This window comes from Chroicocephalus ridibundus, chromosome 12 (genome assembly GCF_963924245.1).
Source record: "Chroicocephalus ridibundus chromosome 12, bChrRid1.1, whole genome shotgun sequence".
Lineage (NCBI taxonomy): Eukaryota > Metazoa > Chordata > Aves > Charadriiformes > Laridae > Chroicocephalus > Chroicocephalus ridibundus.
The window spans coordinates 16,286,174-16,309,448 of NC_086295.1; the positions used below are offsets into that span (position 1 = coordinate 16,286,174).

Sequence of the window (23,275 nt, forward strand, 5' to 3'; positions counted from 1 at the left end):
AACCTGTCCTGGTGCAGGGGGTTATTCCTCCCCAGGTGCAGCACCCTGCACTTGCCCTTGTTGAATTTCATAAGGTTCCTCTTTGCCCAACTCTCCAGCCTGTCCAGGTCTCTCTGGATGGTGGCACAGCCTTCTGCTGTGTCAGCCACCCCCCCCAGCTTTGTGTCATCGGCAAACTTGCTGAGGGTGCACTCTATCCCTATCCCCTCGTCCAGGTCATTGATGAATATAGTGAACAGGACTGGACCCAGTACTGACCCCTGACCCCTGGGGAACGCCACTCGTCACTGACCTCCAACTAGACTCTGTGCCCCTAATCACGACCCTCTGAGCTCTGTCTTTCAGCCAATTTTCTATCCACCTTACTGTCCATTCATCTAGCCCACTCTTCCTAAGCTTCCCTATGAGGATGCTGTGGGAGACAGTGTCAAAAGCCTTGTTGAAGTCAAGGCAGACCACATCTACCGCCCTCCCCTCATCTATCCATCCAGTCATGTCAACATAGAAGGCTATCAGATTAGTCAGCCATGATTTCCCCTTGGTGAATCCATGCTGAGTACTTCTGATAGCTTTCTTCTCCTCCACATGCCTTGAGATGACGCCCAGAACGAGCTGTTCCATCATCTTTCCAGGGATGGAGGTGAGGCTGACCAGCCTGCAGTTCCCTTCTCCTCCTTCTTGCCCTTTGTGAAGACTGGAGTGACATTGGCTTTCCTCCAGTCCTCAGCGTAAGGTCCTTGACTGCCCATGCAGTAAAGCAGCCAAAGTTTATCTGGAGCTGTCCCAACAAAACAAAAGCAGAGCCAGCAGGTCAAGAGGAATCCTTCTCCCCTGTTTGGCACTTTAAAGACACCTGCAACCAGTTTTGGCTCCCCACTATGACAACAACATTGACGTACCTCAGAGCATCTGAGTACAGAGGGCCACCAAGATGATCAGTGGGCTGAAGCACAGGACACACAGAGACTAAGACCTGAGTTTCTTCAACCTGGAGAAGGTGACAGGACATTTACTGCTGCCTATTACTACTTAACACAAGCATGCAGTGAGTATGGAGCTATACCCTTCTCAGAGGTGCAGAGGGATAAAATGAGAAGCAATGAATGTAGGCTGCAACACAGAAAATTCCAGTTAAACATACAGAAAAATATTTTAATCTAGAGGGTGGTCAAATACTGAGAGACAAGTCTAAGGAGGTTATGTCATCTCTGTCCCCAGAGACAACTGACACTCACCTGGGCAAGCTTATCTCCAACCCGATCTAATTGGCTCTGGTATGAGGACAGGGATGAACCAGAGACCTCCAGGTGGCCTTTCCTAACTACATTATTCTATGAATCCATGATCCAAGTCCAACAGCAGAATTACAACCCTGTACTTCAGGACAGCAGATGTTCAGCTGAGAAATGGGTTTAGAGAAGCCAAAGCCCAGCTAGAGAAAACTAATGAAGAATAAGGACAACACCCAGTCCTTCTTGTTCTATTGCATTTGTTCTACTACAATAACATTTTCTGTCATCATAATTCTCTGCCACATGCAGCTCCCTACAACACAAGGTTACCATCACCTACACTTAGGTGTGCACTGCAACTGTGTCTGTGTAGGGCTCAGTGTATATACGTAAATTTAAGGGATAATCCCCTTTGGGATTTGTGGGACCCAAATTCAGTTAGAATTGGTGCTTTTTAGACATCAACGCAAAACAAAACAGTGACAAGAGTTGCATACTGAGCAACACCTTGTTTACTTATCCCCTTTTTTCCCCTTCTCCAACAGTTCACACTCTACACCATCTGTTTTAAATGCTCACTGACATCACATCAGGTGCTCGGACATGAATCTCAGGGCACTTCAAGCATGGTTTAACATCATACCAAACCTTTCACCTCCTTACATCCAGAAACAGAGGTGGCCTGCTGTATAGCATTGACTGAAGAGGACAGTGGCAAAAGAGGACTTCCATGACATATGGAAATAAATCTCAGCAGGCAGAGGGGAAGAGTGTTTTTTCCTGTAAGATTCAGCCCTATGAATATTTAAATAACCCAAGGATCTGCTTCTCCCAACTCAAAGACATGACACAGGCTAGCCACAGCACTGCCTTCTGCCTTGAGGAAACCCCATGTGGCTACATTAAATATTTTCCGTAGTTTAAGGATCACACAAGAGTAAACAAATCCATGGCAAAACCCAAAGCATCTCACTATACAAAGCAAGTCAGGCCACAGTCAGATCTTTAATAAAAGCACTTTGAGTCAGTAACAAACAAGATACAGCAGACATGACAACTCACGAAAATCAAGTTGGGGGTAGAGGTGTGCTGCTGGTGTTTTCAGGGAATAGAACAAGGTCCCTAAACCTAACCAGCCCCTCAGTGGCTTCTCAGCCATTCACAAAACACTAGAAGGCTGCTAGAAAGAGTCACTCTTGGCTCATCCCTCCTCAAGTTGGTATGGTAGAAGCATAGAAGGGTCGTTGTTGTCACCAAAACTGATAGAGTAAATTAACCCAGAAAAACACTCCAACTCTAATCTCTGAGTAGGAGATTAAGTTGATTTTATACTATGGACACCAAGCAACCTATAGTCCTCAGGCCTTCCTCCAGTTTCACAACGTGCACTTCAGCTAGGGCACCTTTGTGGAGAGAAGCCTGACACTGCCAGCCTCCAAACTCATCTAATTTGATCAGGGCAGAGCAGAAAGCATCTCCCTGTAGAAACCGTTCCCCATCTTATTGGGTAGTCTCTTCAGAGAGGCTGTGAGCCATATGTTTGACGAGACTATGCACTTTCATGTAGCAATCTTCTGTCCTGCTCCCCTTACTGGGACATCAGAAGCCAATAAAAGGTGCATAGGATCCTTTTCACCATGACATTAGCTAAGTAACCAGTTCTAATTCCCAGAGTCAGAGTGATCCTTTCACTAACAAATAAGGCCCTGAAGCTCCCTTGCTTAAGGGAAAGGGTTCTGCAGCACTGAGAAGAGCATGGCAAAGGGTTTGTTCTCAGAAGCCCAGCACACACACAAGAGCTTTGGAAGGTTGTATCTCTGCACTTTGGTCTTCGGGTAGTGCCAACTGCTCAGTATCTGTAGTGGTCTGGCTTGAATGGCCCATCTCTCGATAAGCCAAGGTATTTGGCCTGCTTGTCACTCAGCTTCGTCAGCTTCACACACAGTTTATCCAGATGAGCAGCAGCCACAGCTTCATCCAGCTGGAAAACAAAACATTGAGACAAGAATATTAGTGGAAGAGAGTCCTATTAGTTCAGGAAGTCATGGTCAACAGTGAGAAATGAATATCCCCGAGGAGGGCCTAACAGACTGACACAGACGGAGTGTCAGACAGCTCTTTTCCTGACAACATACCTCACCTGCTTGAGTGCAGAGGCATTCGCTTTGAGCACAGAACTGCATTTAGATGGAAAAAACCCATACTTTTGAGGGAGTCAAGTTAAGCTTAAGTGAGACAGGCAATTTTATATAATCAAGCCCATTTCAATTTCATTTACACGTTCGCATCCATCCAACAAGTAAAGAACAGAGATCAAACTATTCATAGATAAGAATAGCCAGTTTGGTAGAATGGTAAAGCCCCAGCCATGTTTCCACTACAAAGACACCTGGACATACTAGACTATCACCTTACAATTTTAGATCAGTTTAATAATGGAAAAAGACTACATCTCCTTTATCTCCTTTACAGATGTCCCATCTTAGGCATACATGTATTAAGAAATTCATTCCAGAATCAGTAATTCAACAAGAATACTATCTATTGGTGTTGTCTTCATGAAGAATAAAGCCAAGGTGGGCTGTGGGACATAGGCTCAGAAATGTTGATATCTTTACCGCAGAGGTGTCAGGCAGACATGCAAACTCAAGGGATCGAAAAACATATAAAGTTACAAGACAGTTAAGTGCTACAGGAGATAGGTACAGAAGAGTCAGAAAACAAAGAGTAAAGAAGCAAACTACATCAGAGGGGAATGTACAGCCATAAAGGATATTCAAAGACAGAAGCAACAGCACTAAGAAAAGTCAGGTGCTGCTGAGTTACAACAGGACAAGTTTGACCACAATTTGTAATTCCTGCAAAATACAAGCTATTCATTGCTAAGGAAACAGATATAAGGTACATCTAAATTCCAGCAGCACAGGAAAGACTGGCAGTATTTCCCCCATACTAGTTAAATAGATGTGAAAGGCTGCAATACTTCAAGGGCAATAAATCAACAAAACAATCAAGGGTCAGATCTTCAGCTTGTGTGAACCAGCATGTCCTAAATGATTCAATAACTAATCCTAGATTTCCCACTCAAAGGGAGTGTGGTAACAAGCAACTACTCTGAAGTAATCCCATTGTAATGAACCAGGTAAAAAGCTACACCTGTACAGAGTATAATTCACTGCAGCTCAACCTGCACAGAGCAGAACCACCAACAGCTCTTGAGAAAACGGAACTGTCAAAAAAATCGAGAACCAACACAGCCAGCGATGTACAAGACAAAATTAAAAACATAATTGAAGTGGTTGAAGAATGTGGAAATGAACCAGTGAACTACTGAAGACTACATAAGGGTCATGAAAATTACAAATGAAAAAAAGAGCTAACTGGAAGGACTGTGTTTAGAAGGGAAACAAGTTTTTAAACTTAGTAGATCCTGACAGGAAAAAAAAGAGAGTTGAAAATTGAATGAATATCTGGTTGACTAGACTGACACATGAAAACCTGATAGGTGCACTTCCAGCAAGTTTAAGACAGATTATACCCACTTGAAAAGGAGCTGAGTCCCTGACATTTCCCAGATCAGGTTCTCAAACTGCAGCAGAGATGAGTTGTTTCACAGCTGCTTCAGCTTGGAGAGTTCAAGATTTAGGTAAAAAGGTACACAAGTTTACATGACAGTAAGCTGACATTCTTACCTTAAAATGAGACAGCTGAGCATAAGGATGGACAGATTTGATGCCAAGAACATGTACACAACAGTTTTCCTAGATTTCCAGGAATATACATTGCAGAAATGTGTGCATGTTTGTAGTATCTGATCATCAAAGCAATATTCTTGCAGTCAAAGTGCAAGTGTAAGGTACTTGGTAATTCTTAAGCTTTACATTTGGACCTCAAAGCTACTACACAGAACGAGGAAAGATACTAGCCAGAAAATTATCAGAGAAAGCTCTTCTGCCCATCTTTTGTCGGTTCTGACAAGGCAGCTGCTCCATTCTTTGAATTCTCTATGGAGGGCAAAGGATAAAAAGAGCATCTTGTCACAGTGTATGAACCTGAAAAGATCGCTGCCATGTGCTCCACTAGCATACAACTTCGTTTGTAAGTAATTGATCTGGGCATTACTTCTCATTTCCAGTTCAAATACATTTACTAAAAATTGTTATTCAGGAAAAGGATGAAGCCACATTTTATTAGCAACATTGGACTATAATTTTCAAGAGAATTGTCAACGAAACTTTTCCTTTGAAGATGATTATGTGTCAGCTTGCTGATCAACTTCTACATTGTATTTCTGGTATGCTTCGCTTGATCATTAACGGATGGTTTTGGAAGCTTAAGTCCTTCAGCAAACGCTTCATAAGTAAGTCCAAACATACACACTCTGCCTCTCAAATGAAAAGTATTTTCACATTTAGTCTCACACCTGGTTGCATTCCAAAGGCAGTGGGATTTAACTCCAGCATCTTTTTCAACGATCATCTCAAATTCTCAGGCTTGTTTTGGAAAATTAAAACCAGGCTAGTTTTATAAAAGGAATTTGTGAGTTGTGACATGATCCAGATTTTTCCAAGAACAAAGAATACAGAGATAAGTTTAAAGGGAAACCCAAGGGAATCCGTCATTAATATTTTGGGAAGCTATTATGACCAGATTGTGATAAGCTCTGCTCAGGTGCAAACAGCACCCAGACTCTACCAGTCACTGTAAATGCAATTCCTAGTTTCACTCCAGCTTCAACTCTGCCCCCACTAGATTTTGCTGCTGGATAGGCATGTGAAAGCTTGCTGCGAACGCTGACACACAGAAGGAGGAACAAGTTGGTTTGGAGAAGCTCCCTGACTACCCTGAGGCAACACAGGCTTCCCATCACCTCAGGGAAGAGCCCCAGGTCACACCAAAGAGCAACTGGACATTCCTATCACACGTGACAGACAAGTCCCAGTTCTGCACAACAGGTTAGCCACAAAAGACAGCCCACTTCAGACTCCGCATGACCAAAGACAAGCATTCACTGAGGGGCAGAAGCTCCTTGCAACAACATTCAGTAGGAAAACGAACTCAAGCACAAATGAAGTAAATCTACATGATCACACCCGAAGTTGGCTTCCTTACAAGCTTGCGTCTTTCTGCTATTCTAACTCACCTTCTTTGGCAGGAAATGGACTCCAACAGAGTATTTGTCACTATTGGTCCACAGCTCGATCTGTGCCAGCACCTGGTTGGTGAAGGAGTTGCTCATAACAAAGCTCGGGTGACCCATGGCACAGCCCAAGTTGACCAGCCGTCCCTCTGCTAGCAGTATAATATGACGGCCATTCCTCAGTGTATAGCGATCCACCTGGGTGGGAAAAAGGAAGAGCAGTGCAAAGTCAAGGTAATGACAGCATTTTAGATCATGCAAAGCTTAGCAGGCTTTCTTTCCACATCAACAATTCAGCAGTGGGCTTGCAACGCAGACTTTGATTACAACTGAGACCCTTCCCTCAATTCCCAACCAGTGGTTGCAAAGCCCATAGCTATTCTGGACATCACACAACATGAATCCCAGCATCTGCTTCATATTTAACCAGTTAACCAGTTCTTCTGGTTTTTCCACATGCATGTTCGCTCAGGTGGCTGTGGTGGGGAGTGTGCTGCCAGCAGCAAAATGCAGTTCATACATGCCTAATTGTAAGGATGGGTATGGACAGACAGGACAGGAGAGGGAACACCTCTGCATGCAACAGTCCACAGCCTTCGCACCTAGCACAGAGGTAAGGGCCAGAGTTCTCAGCATGCTGAAACTGCTTCTTTGTGACTCTCCACACTTCCATAAGGCATAATAAACAGCTGTCCTAGCTTCTCGTGTACCCTCCTCAGCTCTTGTGAGGGTACAAAGATGTGGTCCTCCACTCAGACTGATTTCCAAGCAACACTGGGGACAACAGGACTCTGCACACAGAATCAAGCCTCTGAGGGGCTAAAGGAGACAGGTCTTCATCTATATGAGAGAGTCCCAAGCAATTAAGATAATGTCACTTAACATGCACCTCAACTGTCTGGGCCAGACTGGGGTCCTGCAATGTCAAAGTTAACTCTGCTTCTCCTTTGCACCAGCCAGTAGCTCTTCTCTCCCTGCCTTCACCCCTTTAGGGGCTTACAATACTAAAGCACAGAATGAAATGCCGGTTTCAGTATTAAGTATTCAGTATTCGCTGGTATTTATTGCTCCTGTCACACCCAGCTTGTGGGACTAGAGCAAGTCTTTGAAAAGACTTAAAAAAAATAATCAACAACCAACTTTGACAAAGATTAATGCTTTAGAAAAAGGCCATTTATCTTACACTGTCATAACACAGCAACTGTGAAGGACCTAAAAGGATCCCTCCCCACAGCTGTATTTATACTTTCTGTCTCAAGAGTTATTTAGTATAAAGCAAAACACATCAGTTCCAATTTTATTCTTAAAGCTTTGGCCTGTACGTTAAAACTCATACCGGATGAAGCTTTAACTGTAACAATACCATCTTCTGAAAAAAACATCTTCGTGCAGGTTTTGAAGTACAGATGTAATAAGTAAATCAACAGAAACCATTTTATTAGAACGGGTATTTTGCCTTCAGAGCAGGTCTGTGTCTCCACCAGCCTTCCCCAGCTATGCTTCCATCGCAGCACTATTTTCTACTTCTTGGGTTCATGTAACAGATTATTCTGTTTTCAGCACAACATACACAGCCGTACCCACCTCAAACAGAAGCCCTAAATAACATTGTTAATTTCTCCTGTCCAAGAGCAATACAGCAAGGTAGGGTTAGTAACAACACTCTCCACTGAGCAGCTGCAATACTTCTTATGGATGCTGATTCTCTATTGTGCACCACCAGCAACAGTGCTCAGTCCACCCAAAAAAATATCACATGGGCTCTCAGAAGATTATGGGAGGAAGTAATGAAACAAATAAGGAAGCAGCCAGAAAGCAAAACACTAAAAACTTTGAGAAAAGCTACAGTATTACTTATACTAAACATCATATTTACAGATTAAGCTACTACAAGGCAGCAGTTAGGTAGCATTTCAGTTTGGAAGTCTGAATCAAGTGGTTTAGGTGTCAAAATATTATATCCATATCTTATTCACACAACTTCCACCTGGACAGCCGCTGGCTCATGCATGGAATCACATACCTTCGGCAATCTGCTGACATGAGTCATCCAATGCACAGGGTAACCCAGAAAATATAAATTAATGTCTTTACACAGAAATAAATACAAAATAGTAGTGGTACCAGCAGAGACTTAAGTCAGTACTGTGGAAACTCATCTCGTCTACGAGCAGATAAACAGCCTGATTCATAAGCTCAAAAAATTGTTACAGAAGTAGAATTTCAGTTACCTAAGCACTAAGTTCACCTCCACACATATACAAATGCCTCCTCCCTTTCCCCATCAGTATTTAGCTTGCTCTGGACTTTCTGGCTGCTTTGCACTTCCCTTCACATCATAGTAATTTATTTTCAGAGCCAAAACTTCATTGATCATACCCTGACCTTTCCTTCACGGAGTCAAGCTTGTGCTACACATCAGTCTCTAATACCAGAACGGAGCTGAGCAGGGCTGCGGTGCAAACCCATAGTCAAAACAACCCACCAGCTTTTCAGTCATACGCCTGTCACCTCCTTAACTGCACTTTGAAAGCAACAGATGAGTCAGAACGGCACAATAAGACATTTTCCTTTCCATTACACATTTCTTACACAAGCTCACTACTTGTAAACGGGGACCATATGGTACAGAAAACTACCACATTGGACACCTTCACAATTACTCTCTACCTCTATCTGAAGTCTAGCAACCCTCAGCTCTGGTATTAATCCCCTAATCAAGAGACAGCTGTCTTCATAGGAGGTTAGAGATTTCTGCTCCTGTACAAAAAGATACAGGTATTAGTAAAAATCTGAATATTTATAGAGTTAGTAATTGGTATTATAAAACATAGGATACCTCACCCAGAGCTTTGATATGAAAAAACGTGTGTTATTCTAAGGATAAGTGCAAGATCTCACACCTTTAACACAGGACTGACCTCCCCTTGAGGCCCCCAAAACACTGGGGAGATGACCACAGAAGCATCCCTGACGAATCTGAGCAACAAACCGGAGAAACCAGCAATGGCTTAAGTGGCAAACTGATCATTTCCTTCCCAGATGGGAAGGGCAATTCTATCAATTACAGCAATTTTATCAATTACTGTAACGACTCATAACTGCTGCCCTAAGAAAGGTCCCAAACACATGCAGAAAAATTCCCATGAAAGCAGTGAGGGACAGAAGCTGCAAGATACCTCCTGGGAGCTTGTCCCTAATCATAAAGTTAATGGTTGCCCTGGAAGTTAAGCAATTGCAGGTTTCAATTTATTACAGAGCCCTAGATTCTGTGGTTGAAAAGTCACATTTTGCCTCCCAGTCCTGCCTCTCCCCCTTTTGAAATGGGTAAGCTTTTAGAATGTGTATTAGTCCACTCTTGCTCAATTGCCTATCCCTAATGGCAATCAGCACAGAATGAAAATGAAGAATAACAAAGCTTTTACACAGCAGAACTTGTTCAAGTAGCACCTGCTCAGCAGGTACCTCCTTCCTTTGTCACGCAGGCCTGAAAGTCTTTAGGGACAATAAATCCAAACAGACACAAGATAGAGCATAGGGGTACACCATTAGCACAGTGTAGCTACATATAGCATTAAATACACCAATAACAGAGTCCAACTGGAGATTCACACTAGTTAACAGTGCTTCAGAATCCCTGCTAGAAGTCAACAAAACCCAAGTACTAACTTGAGTCAGAGACCAGCTTTTATTGGGCTTGGCAACATACACATCTATAAGGCATCCTCACTTCAGCAAAGCTTCAAACATGTGGATGGCCATATCAGATGAGATTTACCTCTAGGTACATCCCATCTCCAGTGGTAACCAGTAGATGGGTAAAGAAAAGTACAAGAACAGCCCAAGGGTAAAGTGGTATTTCCATCAGGAAATCCTCTCAGCTCAGCTCTCTGTGCATCAAGCAGAGATAGAGGTGTCCACGGGGGGCTGTCAGGAACACCTTTTACAAACTTTAGCTAACAACTTTTAAGCAAACACCCTTGTGGCACCCACAGCATGCTGGGCAGCTACTCTCACAGCTTGTGCTCTGTGAGCAGGTATCTCCTTTGCATCACCCTGAACATCCTACTTGCGACAGCAGCGGTTTAAATAACAGACCAGAGAGATTCAGGTCAGGATGCAGGTCTTCAGCATTAAACCATATGGATGACCTTGACCCTAATTCCATCCTTTTGGAAGGGTAATATTCTGTTTTTAACCAGAAACTTGTTACAGTTTTCATACCTTGGAGTAGGCTGCATCTCATTGCACCTAATGCATCTGTGACAGACTTGCTCCTTCAATACAGAGCACAAAGAAAAAGGGACTATTACCTCTGCCAACAGCAACACAATTTTTCACATGGACTTTAAGAGCCACATTGAATGGCCACGTGCAGGTAGTTTGTATGTTACCATATTAACATCCAATTTAGCCTGCAACAATGTTTACTTTTTGAGCAGTCCCAGTTTTAGTTTTAAAACCCCAGCTAGCAGAAAGCAAGCAGGTAGCTGTGGGCTCTTCTGGGACAAGAACTGTTGAGCAAAGTCAGCTCCACGCTAAGGTCATAGGCAAGAACAGGCTCGAATGTAGTGAACAGTTGAGGGTATAACTTCATACCTAGTCAAGCTCAGATGGAGCGTCCCAACAAACAGGACACTGAAAAGACTCTCAAGACTGCTTAGCAGGAGTTTGATGTGGGAAGCCAAGAAGCCACAGGGGAATTATGAAAACTGGAAGGGCAGATTGAGATCTACTAAGGTGTGGTGTTTTTAAGAAAACCTGTCCCAGAATCCTGCTATCAGCAAGCACACTCCCTCTCTTTAGAAGGTAAGTAGTTAGAAGTCCCAAGCCAAGTCAGACAAAGCCTGTTTGCTTTATGTTCTCCCACAACGCGGTTTTGATTTATTTAGTTTTGTTTCTCTGCTTTAAGACACATAGCTGTTTTAGATCCCTGTTTCCCTGTGTAGCTCCAGCCATAGCTTGCAGTAAATACATGGTGGGAATGAAAGCTGAGCAAGGATAAAACATCTCGCCTTGTCTGCCCACATATAGACTTCTGGTCTACAAAGGTTTCTAAAATGAAGCCACTAAGTCTGGAAGAGAAGTCTGAGTTTGGTGGAGCTCCACATAGGCTTTCCTGAGGCTTCAATCTCCGAGTAAAAAAAAAAAAAAGCTTTGAAAACAGGAGTGTGAATTTTTTTCAAACCTTGACAGAATCCCAGAAGACATTCCCTCGAAATTCTCTCTAGTTCTGGCACTTCAGGACCAAGACTGTTCTGGTGCAGAGCAGTACATAAGCAAGCAGCTTCCCGAGAGGAAATTCAGACCAGCCACCAGCCAATCTATGGGCTGTGTTCTTAAAGGGTTTTATACGGTCTCCAGTGGTCTGTTCCATATTCATCATCTAACTTGCTTTTTGAAACTGTTATGACACTGCTTTCAGAGGGCTATCAAAAATATCACATTTCCACACCTCCTCACAATACCCCAAACATCAAAGCTGACTTCCTGTATGTAATAAACTTGGTGCAATTAATTGTCTTCATAACCACCACTAAGGAGTAAACTCCTGTTTGTCAAGGAAGCGAGAACACATGGAGAAAGATGCATCCATACCAGGCACCTCTCGCCAGAGACCACACTGTACACTTGGGCACTGGCTGGAACCAATTGCTTTAATATCAACACAAGAATATGACATGCAGCTTGTTCCATGTTAATATCCATTCTGATCAGCCCAGAACAACACTGACTTTCAAGAAAGCCAGAAACACAAAGAACATGAAGAGAAATACCCTCCTTTCTGGAAACAGACACCAAATAGCTATTGCTTCTTTCTAGCAAGAGAGCTTGTGCAGGGACTCTCACCTGAGGTTTAACATTCACTGCCTCTACTGCATTTTCATTCAGCCACTTTGCATCAACTTCCACATCAAAATGGCCAATATTACACACTATGGCATCATCCTTCATCTGCTCAAAGTGCCTGCAAAAAGAAAAGTTAAATCAAAAGTTAATGCACAAAGAAGTTTTTCTTCTTCAGCACAAGAAGATGCTCTGGTCTACAACTCTGCTCAAGGAGAAATGAAAATCACCTGGCTCACTGACTGCATTTGACTCACAAGATGTGTGGGTCTGGTAATCTTCCAGGCACGTGAAGTCTACTGGAAAACACTCTCAAGCTTCTAGGGAAGGATACTTCCCAAGGATGTAAGAGATTATGAGAGAGAAAATATTTTCCCAGTATGGAAAGTAAAACTATTCTGTTTAAGTGGTCAAAACCAAATGAAATACCCACAGTATTCTCTTTCCTACACAGAATAAATAATTTTCTTCATTACTTTAGTTTCCAGCAGTTTTACATCTCTAGAGACTAACAGCCTTACCTCCTCCCACTTCATCTGATCTTCCACTACAACATGTACAATCATTAACAGCAAAGACAGGAATGAGCTTGTGTAGAGTGGAGGCGCTATAAATTGAGACCTAAGAAGTGATAACAAAGACTGCAGGGTAGTTTGAGAACAGGCTAGTTTCAAGTCTGCTATGTGTACTCACAAATAGAATAACTTTCAACCTTTACCTGCCTCCTCTTCTGTTCACATTTAACTGTCCTAACACAGAATTTAGCCCTAATGCTCTCATCTCCAGAAGTCTGTTTATCACCTCTACACCTTTTGTTTCTCCATCATTACATGCTGTAAGGCAGAAACAACTGCAACGTGGCAACATGCAACAAAACTGAAGAGACCAAAACCCCTATTTTCTCACTAAATTGATGCTAAATCCTGATGCCTAGAAATGCGACTGTGTGCTAACTCTCACCATACTGCTGAGAAGTTATGATTGTATATAAAAAATATAACTGTATAGGTATGCTTTCACTAAAGCACATGGCTAGACCATACCTGCCCTGAACAATGTCAGTGCAGCCGGTGGTGGTAACAAAGATATTGCCTTCTTTGCAGGCCTCCTCCATGGTTGTAACTTCATAACCTGAAATGAAAAAAGTTATTCCTCTACCCAATCATCAGCACTTATTAAAAAAATGGGCTACAATATTACAAATAGAAAAGTATGGAGAAAGAATAAGAGAAGTCTGTGCCAACACATGACCTATGGAGGATGCCAGGTAGCAGGCACACTTGTCTTCCTAAACACCAATACACAAAAATATCTATCCCTCACCCATTTCCAATCTGTAGATCTATACATTCAATGTCTTATGTCCCTGGGTCTAGTACCTGGCACAGCACTCCAACTGGATTCAGGGGGTCAGGTTTGCAAAGGAAAGTGCACCCACAACACCTGCAGGCTCTAGCCAGGTACGAACAGAAATGGGATAAACTGGTACTAAGCAGCATAGTTACAGGAGGCACCCACAGAAGAGGAGCACAGCTCCCAGAGCATGCCGTGAGCACAGCTAAAGAGGTAGACAGCATGGCACTGCTCTCCAAAATCACCTGGTGTTTTACTGTGGAGACATTCTAGTGAAGTTTTAACCCACACTGAAGGTTAGAGTTGCACAACTTGAAGATAACGAATCCGTTCCAAACCAGGCTTACAGCATTATGAGATGGGGGAAGGGGGGAAGCTTATCCCACTATGGTATCTATATCCTTGACTCCAAACACATCTTCAAAGCCTATAATAAACTGCTTCCTTAACTGTAAGGGGAGAATTCCTACAGTTAAACTGGAATCACCTCTACCTCAACAGGGACAAGGCTGAAACACACTGAAACTTTCTTGGCCATCTATCATTTATTGCTCTACACTGACATGCAGAGACCTCCACCACCTGCATTAATTTCTGCATCTCCTCCAGTTCTCACCTTCCATGGCTGCCTGCAGTGCATTGATGGGATCAATTTCAGTGATGATGACTCTGGCTCCAAAGCTCCGCAGGGCCTGAGCGCAGCCTTTGCCCACATCACCATAACCGGCCACGACTGCTACTTTTCCAGCAATCATGACATCTGTAGCACGTTTGATGCCATCGATGAGCGACTCTCTGCAACCATAAAGGTTATCAAACTTGCTCTGAGGAAGAAAAAGAAGCAGTTTCAGAACAGATGAAAGTCATTCAAGTAAAAATCCCTTAGAGAAACAAAATGGACTTATATGCAAGTACTACAAACCAAGAGGCTGATAGTCAGCTAAGTAGTTTAACCACAGCAAGGGATGGGAAGAAGATAACCTGGTTCAGTGTTTTTATTTATTGAGTTTCAGTCTATAGAGTTATACTGGATACAGGCTTCAGCACATCCCTGGTGAGATGCATTTCATAAATATGTTGTGTCTACTGACTAGGGCTTGGACATGTTAAAAGCTTATTAGAGGTAACCTGAATTTAGTAAAAGCACTAACAATTCTCATGCACAGAGGTAGGTCCAAGTTCTTTAACCATACGTTCACCAGTTCTCTGCTGTTTATCAGACAACGAACTGAACTAAGTGCCACAGGTAGGCAAAACACACCATCAGAATATCTAGCTAGCTGGTTAGCACATACTCTTATCTTTGCAAGACACATGCACCCTGCAGAAGCAGCAAGTTGTCCACATCAACCATAAAAAATTGGTTCCCAGGAAGATCAAAATTGCTTCTTCCCCCAGGAGGAGTTACACTAACACTGCCAGACCTCACCAATGCTCACATCTAGAAAAATTCAGCAGGTAGCCATTCACAATACCAGTCACTGCAACTAGGAACCCCTGGATTTCATCTCCTAATGCTCCATTGCACAACATCCTCCTACTGTCACACTAACACATGAGCTTAACAGCCAGACCTCCAAATCAAAATTCCCTTGCTAAGTCAGATGTCAAATAGTACTCCACTTGAACATCTTCCTAAACTCAGACACTTATATTGCTGTACTAATTTTTGTAATGCTCCTCCTTTTTCTCCTTGGGTCCTTTGTTTTCACCAGAAAGATGGGCTGTATAAACAGATTTGATTATCTGAAGAGCTACAGAAGCCAAGAACTTTAAAAAAATCTGTCTACCAAAGTTGTGCTATGCTTCCCAAAGCAGGGGTATAAAGAACTCACCATTCACAGCAAAATTCTGGTCTCAAAGCCTGCCCTGTGCTTTCTAGAGCCTTAGGTCACCAACCATTCTTGCTTTCACTTGACACAGGTAGCACTCTGCTATGAGCAATCTTAAGACTGCATACCTAGATGCAAGTAGAGGCACCGATCCTTCAAATGGGACCCACCTTGAAGCTATGGCTGGTGCCATCTAGCATGTGCAAGATGTTACAGTTTGGTTTTCAGTCTACAGCTCACAACTGTGAATTTTTTTTATAACACAAGAACGCAAAGCCCACATATAAAAATGTTGCAGCTATGACTCCAACACATTACCTGAGCAAATTACGAGGTATAGTAGCATATTGCTCCCAGCCTCAGAAGCTGGCCGAGGACTAATGTGTAAGAAGTTATACTTCAGATCCAGAGGTTCCTGACTCAGTGCCTGTAAGTCTTGTCACAGGAACATCTAACATCAATATTTCACAAAATTTGTGTTACCAATTCTTCAAATTCCAAAGCTAGTGCCAGTTGGTAATTGTCTTTTCTAGTCCTCCGGCAGATTTTCCTTGCAGTATAAGCCTTCTTACAGAGGAAAACAGCATGGTCAGATTTGATTCCTCATCACCAAGTCCCCCAATTGCAAGCAAAGCCTTCCAGGTGCTTGTGCATTCCCATGCAGGCAAGGTAGCAGAGTGCCAGATACAGACATCTGTCCTACCTAAAAATACATTTGAGTGGCAGGAGGGAAGAACAACACTGGATGCTGCCTGCCTTCTCTCTCCAAATACTAGTACAGGAACCTGGCACCAAGGGAAAATACCAAGCCAGGAGAGCAGAATTTGTCAGCTCAGTAGCACATCTTCCTGGAGATCTGTAACTGTGGTTAGTACAAATGTTTTACTACATAAATACCAAGCAGTGCTTGAAAATAAGCATTTGTTTGGCACTAGAATAAAGTGAGCTCAACCCAAATCCACTCAAGAGTCTTTTTTAGAAACATCTGAATTTCCAAGTCTACTAAGCAGTATTAATAGTTATTATGCAGGAAGCACAAATCTAGGTGAAAAGGATACAGAGAAACAAACTACTTCCAAGATCAGCTGGATTCCAGCCCACTAGCTATGAAATAAAAATGCCAGATGCATCTTTTGAGCAGAAAGGAGATACTGTTCAGAGAGCAAACTGCTGAGAAAGCAGGCCAAACAGTGAGAACTGCCATGTCCAATAGGATAATGTTAGTATGGTAACTTGAAATAAATTTAGCAACTAGATTTAAAAAACATCTAGATGCATAAACCTTAAGTACACCTGAAATCCCCACTATAATTCATCTGCATCCAAAAAGCATCAACACCCTTTAAACACCATTCCCCCCCATCCCTCCATTCACCAGACTCTCAGGAAGCAGTAATACAGCTAAGCAAGGAATAAGTTCCTTCTGCCCTATTGTCTGCAACTGCCGCTTACAGAGATGCCTTGTCAGATCAACTGACCTTTACAGCCACAAGCTCATGTAGCCACAAGCCACACTTTTCCAGCTGGTGCCTGTCACCTACCTGTGGGCTTTAAGCTACTCAGAACGAGGACATGCCACTTGCCACAGGGGCTGACTGTGCCCCAGGAGCCATAATTTCCAAAGGTGTTTTCACATGACTAAAATGCAGAAGAATGCATGTCCTTACAAACAAAAAAAGCCCTTGATGTTCTGAACACAGGGTACGTCCCATTAGAGACATCAAGGGCTCACTTCAAGGATATGGTGAAAATCTGTTCAGTACCAGGTCAAGAATATTTCAGCAAGAGAAGGAATACTTGCATGGGAATGACAACATCCCAATACCAAACAGGTCAGACAGCAGTAGACAGCAGAAGGACTCTAGCTGCATTACCTTGGTGACAGAGTCGTTAACATTGATAGCTGGCACTTTCAGTGTCCCATTGGCCTTCATCTTGTACAGGTTGTGAACTCCAGTGGTTGTCTCTTCTGAAATACCTCTAATTCCTGTGGGGAGAGTAAAAGGATTTGCCCCAGTTGGAGTTAACGCTGCTGCAAGCCAACACATCCAGCTGCAGGGAGCATCCTCCAGAGGCCTAAGTTAAACAAACCCTTTGCAGTAAGCAAAAAAGAAATGAGAACCCTCATTTGGATCCTCAAATAGTAGTTTGAAACTCCAAACCAGTCTCTTCCCCAACAAGGCAATTAAAAAAGCAGGAGAAAATATTCTTTGCAAAAATGGAAGGGACAAACTCTAGACCAGGGAATCAGGAAAGACCCCACTCTTTTCTCACAAAATGATCAAAAAAATCTTCTGCAAAAAAAAGAGGCAAGATGTTACCTCAGTGATATTTCTATAGCCCAGTCCATTCTTGCAAGGTGGCTTGAAAGAAGACGATACCTAGATAACCACACTTAAACTTAAAGCACTTGAATCAACTGAAAAAAGTAAAAAAAAAAAATCAAGTACACAGTTCACTATTCCCAATTCTCCTGTTGTAATCAACTTCAGCTCTGACTAAACAGCCAACATGCCCCCTAAGTCTGGATAGTAGCTACATGAAGCTTCAGTACTAGCACAATCAAAAAACACTATTTCAAATATATCCTGTTTGAAAACAGTCCAGGAGGCAGAGACCAGAGACAAAGGACAGTCCAGAAACACCAACATCATATAATGGACTAAGATGCTGATAACACAGGAACTGTCACAGGGTTACCTGGCTCCACATCACACTAAAAAGCCAAAGCTGTAAAGGCACCCTCTGCTTTAAGGGTCCTGACTCTTTGTGGACCTTTGAACAGCAGCCAGTTGTTCAGAAGTGGCACCGCTGCCCATGACTTGTGGATATCTCTCCTCTCTAATGTCTCAGTAATACCTCATTGATAATACCTGATTACTTAGAAAGCTTAGCTGCAAAAAGAAGCATGCAATTTATGACAATCAGAATAAATCAGAAACTAAACTATCCAGTCTGGATGAATTTCCACTGTAGAGGTTAATGGTAATTATGTTTGTTCTTTAAGGACTGGAGGCATACTGCAACACAATTATTTTGTTGAAGTATGAACTACTGGGGGAAAATAGAGGAATTCTGTTAAATCAGGCTGAAACCACCAACACAAGCAACAACTCTACAAAGAGATCCATGTGGCACTTGGAGCTAATTCAGAGTCCCAAGAAAAGAGAAAATATGAAAACAATTAATACCAAGTTACACACACACACACCAGAGATTTATGCAGAGAAGATACTGCCCCTCCAGGCAAGTGACCTCTCACATTGACCCCAGAATAAAATTGAAAGGATGCTCATAAGCAAAATAATTTTACTATCATTTTGGTAGAAAAACTCTGAGAAGTAAACAACATTCATAAATTGTTCTGTTCCGACCCTTTTACTGACGAAGCAGGTGACAGCCCAGGTTATCCTATGTTAGTGCGCATGGACAGAAATATTGCTCCTTTTCATGTCATTTTTCTTAATTTCTCTCCCTGACTGTACAACATATAATCACTCCCCATTGCTACATCCATCTTACTTTTTATCCACAGCCCTTCTAACATTTCACAGAGCTGAGCATTAGCCTTCCTATCTCACAAATAGCAAAAGCAGAGGGGCCAAAGGACTACTCCAAGACCACCAGCCAGCAGCTACGGCAGGGCTCCTCACCCACAGCCCACGCACCTCCTCAGTAGCCAATATTACTTTAGGGACAGGCAAATGGGAGCCAACAACAACCCCCAGCAAAATCCTCCAAATTATTTATGTAGTCCATTAATTCTGGCTGAGAGAAGTGTCCAAATGGCACCACATCCCCAGCCACTAAGACCTGTGAGAGGTGTATAGGACAGGATGAATAACTGGAAAATCCCCTCTCTGAACGGCCTGCAGAACAGCCTTTGCTGCTGGGAGCCACAGCATCAGCACAGCCCCAGGTGGCAACAGGAACAAAGCAAACAAGATCAGCATCTCCAGATGAGCAGGTGGCTTTGCCCACAGAGGACAAACAGAGGTCACCCACCTGAGAGGCCTGCAGGCTCCAAGGAGGCTCCCTGGGGCCAGAGCAGGACCCTGCAAGAGCACGAAGGCCGGAGTATGTGTTTCAGACCCACAGGTACCTGCACCCTCCAAGCACGCTGGGGTGCCGTGCCTCCGGGGCAGGGATCCCCAGCAGATACCTGCACCCTCCGGGCACCCAAGGGTGCCGTGCCTCCCGGGCACAGCTCCCGGGAGAAGGCAGGCAGGTGCTTTGCCCAGACCCTTTGGGTTCCGTCTGCCCAGCTGAAGCAAGAGCCACAGAGACAGCCGCCAGGAACGCAGGGGCTCAGGTCACCACCCCAGGAAGGGGGAACGGGGGAGAAAGAGGGAACCCCAGTTTTGTCCCAGAGCTCAGTCAAGCGAAGAAGAATAAAGCTCGTTCAAGCCACCTCCAAAGCCCGGGGCTCGAGCCCGGGCCCGCGCCGCTCGCGCCCCCTCCCTCAGCCCCGTCTGGCACACACGTGCCCCGGCACGAGACACGCCCCCCGCCCGCGCCGCGGAGCAACAGCGCCCCCTAGCGCCTCCCCGCAGAACCCGCCCCACGCCGGGACCAACAACCCCGCACCCCAACTCCCCCGGTCCGAGCCGCCCCTACCGCCGAAACAAGCGGCGAGCTGGTGCAGGCCTGGATGAGGCAGGAATCGCTGGATCATGGAACGGTCTGGGTTGGAAGGGACCTTAAAGACCACCCAGTGCCACCCCCTGCCCTGGGCAGGGACACCTCCCACCAGACCAGGTTGCTCCAAGCCCCGGCCAACCTGGCCTTGAACCCCTCCAGGGATGGGGCAGCCACAGCTTCTCTGGGCAACCTGGGCCAGGGGCTCACCACCCTCACAGCAAAGAATTTCTTCCTGATATCTCATCTAAATCTCCCCTCTTTCAGTTTAAAGCCATTACAACTTTGGTTTAAAGTCTCCAAGTGCGATCCAAAGAGGTTTTCAAACCAGAATTTTTACCGATGTCTCAGTGGAGTCTAAGACAGAGCCATTAGACCTCCCTTTTGCTTCCCAGACCACCAGGAAAAAGCGTTGTCACTGTGTCACAGAAAGGAAACGAGAACGATGCCAGAAGGAAACGAGAACGATGCCAGAAGGAAACGAGAACGATGCCAGAAGGAAACGAGAACGATGCCAGAAGGAAACGAGAACGATGCCAGAAGGAAACGAGAACGATGCCAGAAGGAAACGAGAACGATGCCAGAAGGAAACGGAGCTTGATTAGGCTGATTTGGCCCCACAGAGGTGTGCCTCATCACAGACCTCACACAGAGCCTCAGGGAACTGCACTCCCCACATGGTCCCCACATGGTCACCTGCAGAGAAGAACCAGTTCAGGCTTTAGCATATCAAGGGCTTGCTTGGAGGGGACAGGCCAGTTTAAAGAACATTGTCTGGTGCACAGTGAAATACAGTGTCTGTAGCAAGTCTCCCAGAAGTATAGATTTTTACCACAAATGCCTAGATCAAGTGCAATCATCCCCTTGTGAAGGAAATCTGTGGGAGGTCATGGCAGAAACCTCCAGTTCAAGCCTGCCCTCTCTCTTCTGGTCTATCTGGCAAGCAGGAGACACACATCATCCTTCAAAAGCTCTCCAGGGTGACATTTCTAAGCATAGCAGGTTGTCTTTAAAACCACACTAAGCATCACATCAGGTATGCCAGCAGCTTCCCTTCCCCAAAGGCCACCTCCCTGCTGCCCCCAGGTGACATTTACAGCTGGTCTGAACCACTCCACACCCCCACTAAAAGAAGTGCTGCCCACACCACTCCAATGCCCAAGTGACTTAAGTGACTGGAGAACAGCAAAGGGCCTACAGCAAGGAAAAGGCTGAATTAAATCAAAAAAGCCTCGCTAAACAGTCAGACCTGCTTTGCTCCCCTGGTATTTCTTACCCGGTCAATGAGCAAGTCTACATCAATGGATGACAAATGATCCAATCTTCTCCGTCCTTTCTCAACAGTATTATTTTGCACAGATGGCAGAGACCTCCCTTGCATAAGTTCAAATGACCTTCTCCTTTGTTCAGTTCTAGTTTTCCCCCTCCTACCTTTATCTATCTTGGTTTAAGGGCATTTAGTTTAGTGGAATAAGCCAGTAGTACAAAGGCCATTCTGCCCTCTAACAGCAGTCGCCATTATGGGGAGGGGAAGCTTGCTGAGGACTTCCACACAGCTATTTCACACACCTCCTGGTTGAAGTAGACTTGAATGAGTCCTCCTTTCAACTCAGAGTTGCACACCAGGACTGAATCACAGAATCATAGAACAATTTGGATTGCAAAGGGCCTTTAAAGGTCACCTAGTCCAACCTCCCCTGCAACGAACTAACTTCTGCTTAAATTGGAAGCAGCTGAAGCATGGAAGACAGACAGTTCCCTCTGAAGTTACCCCAGAAAACTTGTCCAGCCTTTAAATGGCAAATGGCACTTTCAGATGCTGCATGCCAAAATGCAATCCAGTCTTCCCACACCCTGTGCACGCTCTACCATGTTACTCTTGTCCTGCCTCTCCCCCAAAAAGGTCAAAGATCACCACAAGCCCTTAGAATATATTAGCCTCTATTACCATCAAGAGAAAAAAAGAAAATGGATGGTACGCAGCTTCATCTAAGCAGTCTTTGCAGCAAGGGGCTAAGCACAGAGCTCAGTTAAATGAGCTCAAGACTCTACTCAGTGAGTCCCACACTAGAAGTTTTGCTGCTTCCAAAAAGCAGTGGAATGGAAGGTAAAACAGGTCAAGTTCTGTCGCCCTCCAGAGAGGTCAGTCTTAATTAGCTTACTGACCTGCTGCAGGGAGGCTTTTCAACTACGGTCAGTACAGATAGCACACACATCGCAAGGGCGATGTTGACAGGTATGGCATCCTGTCCAGACTCTTTAAAAACCCAGTGGAAGAGCAATTCCTGGGAATTTAGGAAGCAACCCCAGGCAGTAGGGATGTGTTTTATCAGTGGCAGACTAGAGATGGATACGCCAAGACAGGAGACAGTTCAACAGACATTGCCCAACTGCACTGTACTATACCAGTCCCTTCACACCAGGAGCACAAGACAAGTAGGAGGGAGCAAAGGGCTGGAGGCAGGGAAGGAGCAGACAGCAGGAGGGCTGGAAGCATGAAAGGAGGTCAGCATGAGGAACCCCAGGAACCGGGACAGCAATGAAGGCATTGTATGTGCATATGGCAGGGAAACAACCCTGTGAAACAAAGAGTATGAACATGGAAAAATGCAGTTTTTGGTCTCTGACAATGCCAGGAAGACAGGGAGGCATGATCAATCATGGTATCCCTTGGCATCAGATGGCAGGAAAGCAAGAGGTCATGAACACCAGACAGAGGCAATCTAGGATGTGAGAGACCTTTGATGGAAGAGAGGGGATCTCAGCATGGCTGAGTGAACACCAGTGAAAACCACTCATTGCAGCTAAATAACACAAAGATGTTGACTGTGGGATTGCTGGTGATACCAGGATGAAGGAGAAAGTGAGGCCTGTCACACAGAAGCTTCCTCTCTTCCTTGTGCCCCTACCCACACAAGCACATGGATGGGGAACAGCCTCCAACTCCTCCCCTCACAGAGCCCTGTCCATGGCCTTGCACTAAGAGGATGGGGAAGAAAAAGCATTTACGTTAAAAATATTAATTGCAGGCAGACATTAAGCAATTCTAAAACACAGCGCGTTCCCAGAAAGCTTTTGGGAAGTCAGTAGTACCACTGGTAATTCTCAGATAATGGGCTCTGTGAAGGATAGCCAGAAGGACAGGTCACTGTAGCTTATATACCACAGAGCAGAGATGGAAACAGCTCCTGCAGGTAAGAGATTCTGGTCTTGGACTGTAAGCAACTTTCATA

The 23,275-nt window shown here is 44.4% G+C and overlaps 1 protein-coding gene across 1 annotated transcript in view; it reads right to left on the reverse strand.

Annotated features, from left to right (window-relative positions):
* Positions 1 to 2,218: 2,218 nt before the first annotated feature.
* AHCY (adenosylhomocysteinase) overlaps positions 2,219 to 23,275 on the reverse strand; it is a 28,205-nt gene continuing 7,148 nt past the window's right edge. Inside the window, exons 5-10 of the mRNA XM_063350115.1 lie at positions 17,279 to 17,391; positions 14,189 to 14,396; positions 13,263 to 13,350; positions 12,223 to 12,340; positions 6,376 to 6,570; positions 2,219 to 3,213 (exon numbers count right to left, since the gene is read on the reverse strand). Of these exons, the coding sequence (XP_063206185.1) occupies positions 3,082 to 3,213; positions 6,376 to 6,570; positions 12,223 to 12,340; positions 13,263 to 13,350; positions 14,189 to 14,396; positions 17,279 to 17,391 (854 nt within the window). The 3' untranslated portion in view covers positions 2,219 to 3,081. The remainder of the gene's footprint in view (positions 3,214 to 6,375; positions 6,571 to 12,222; positions 12,341 to 13,262; positions 13,351 to 14,188; positions 14,397 to 17,278; positions 17,392 to 23,275) is intronic.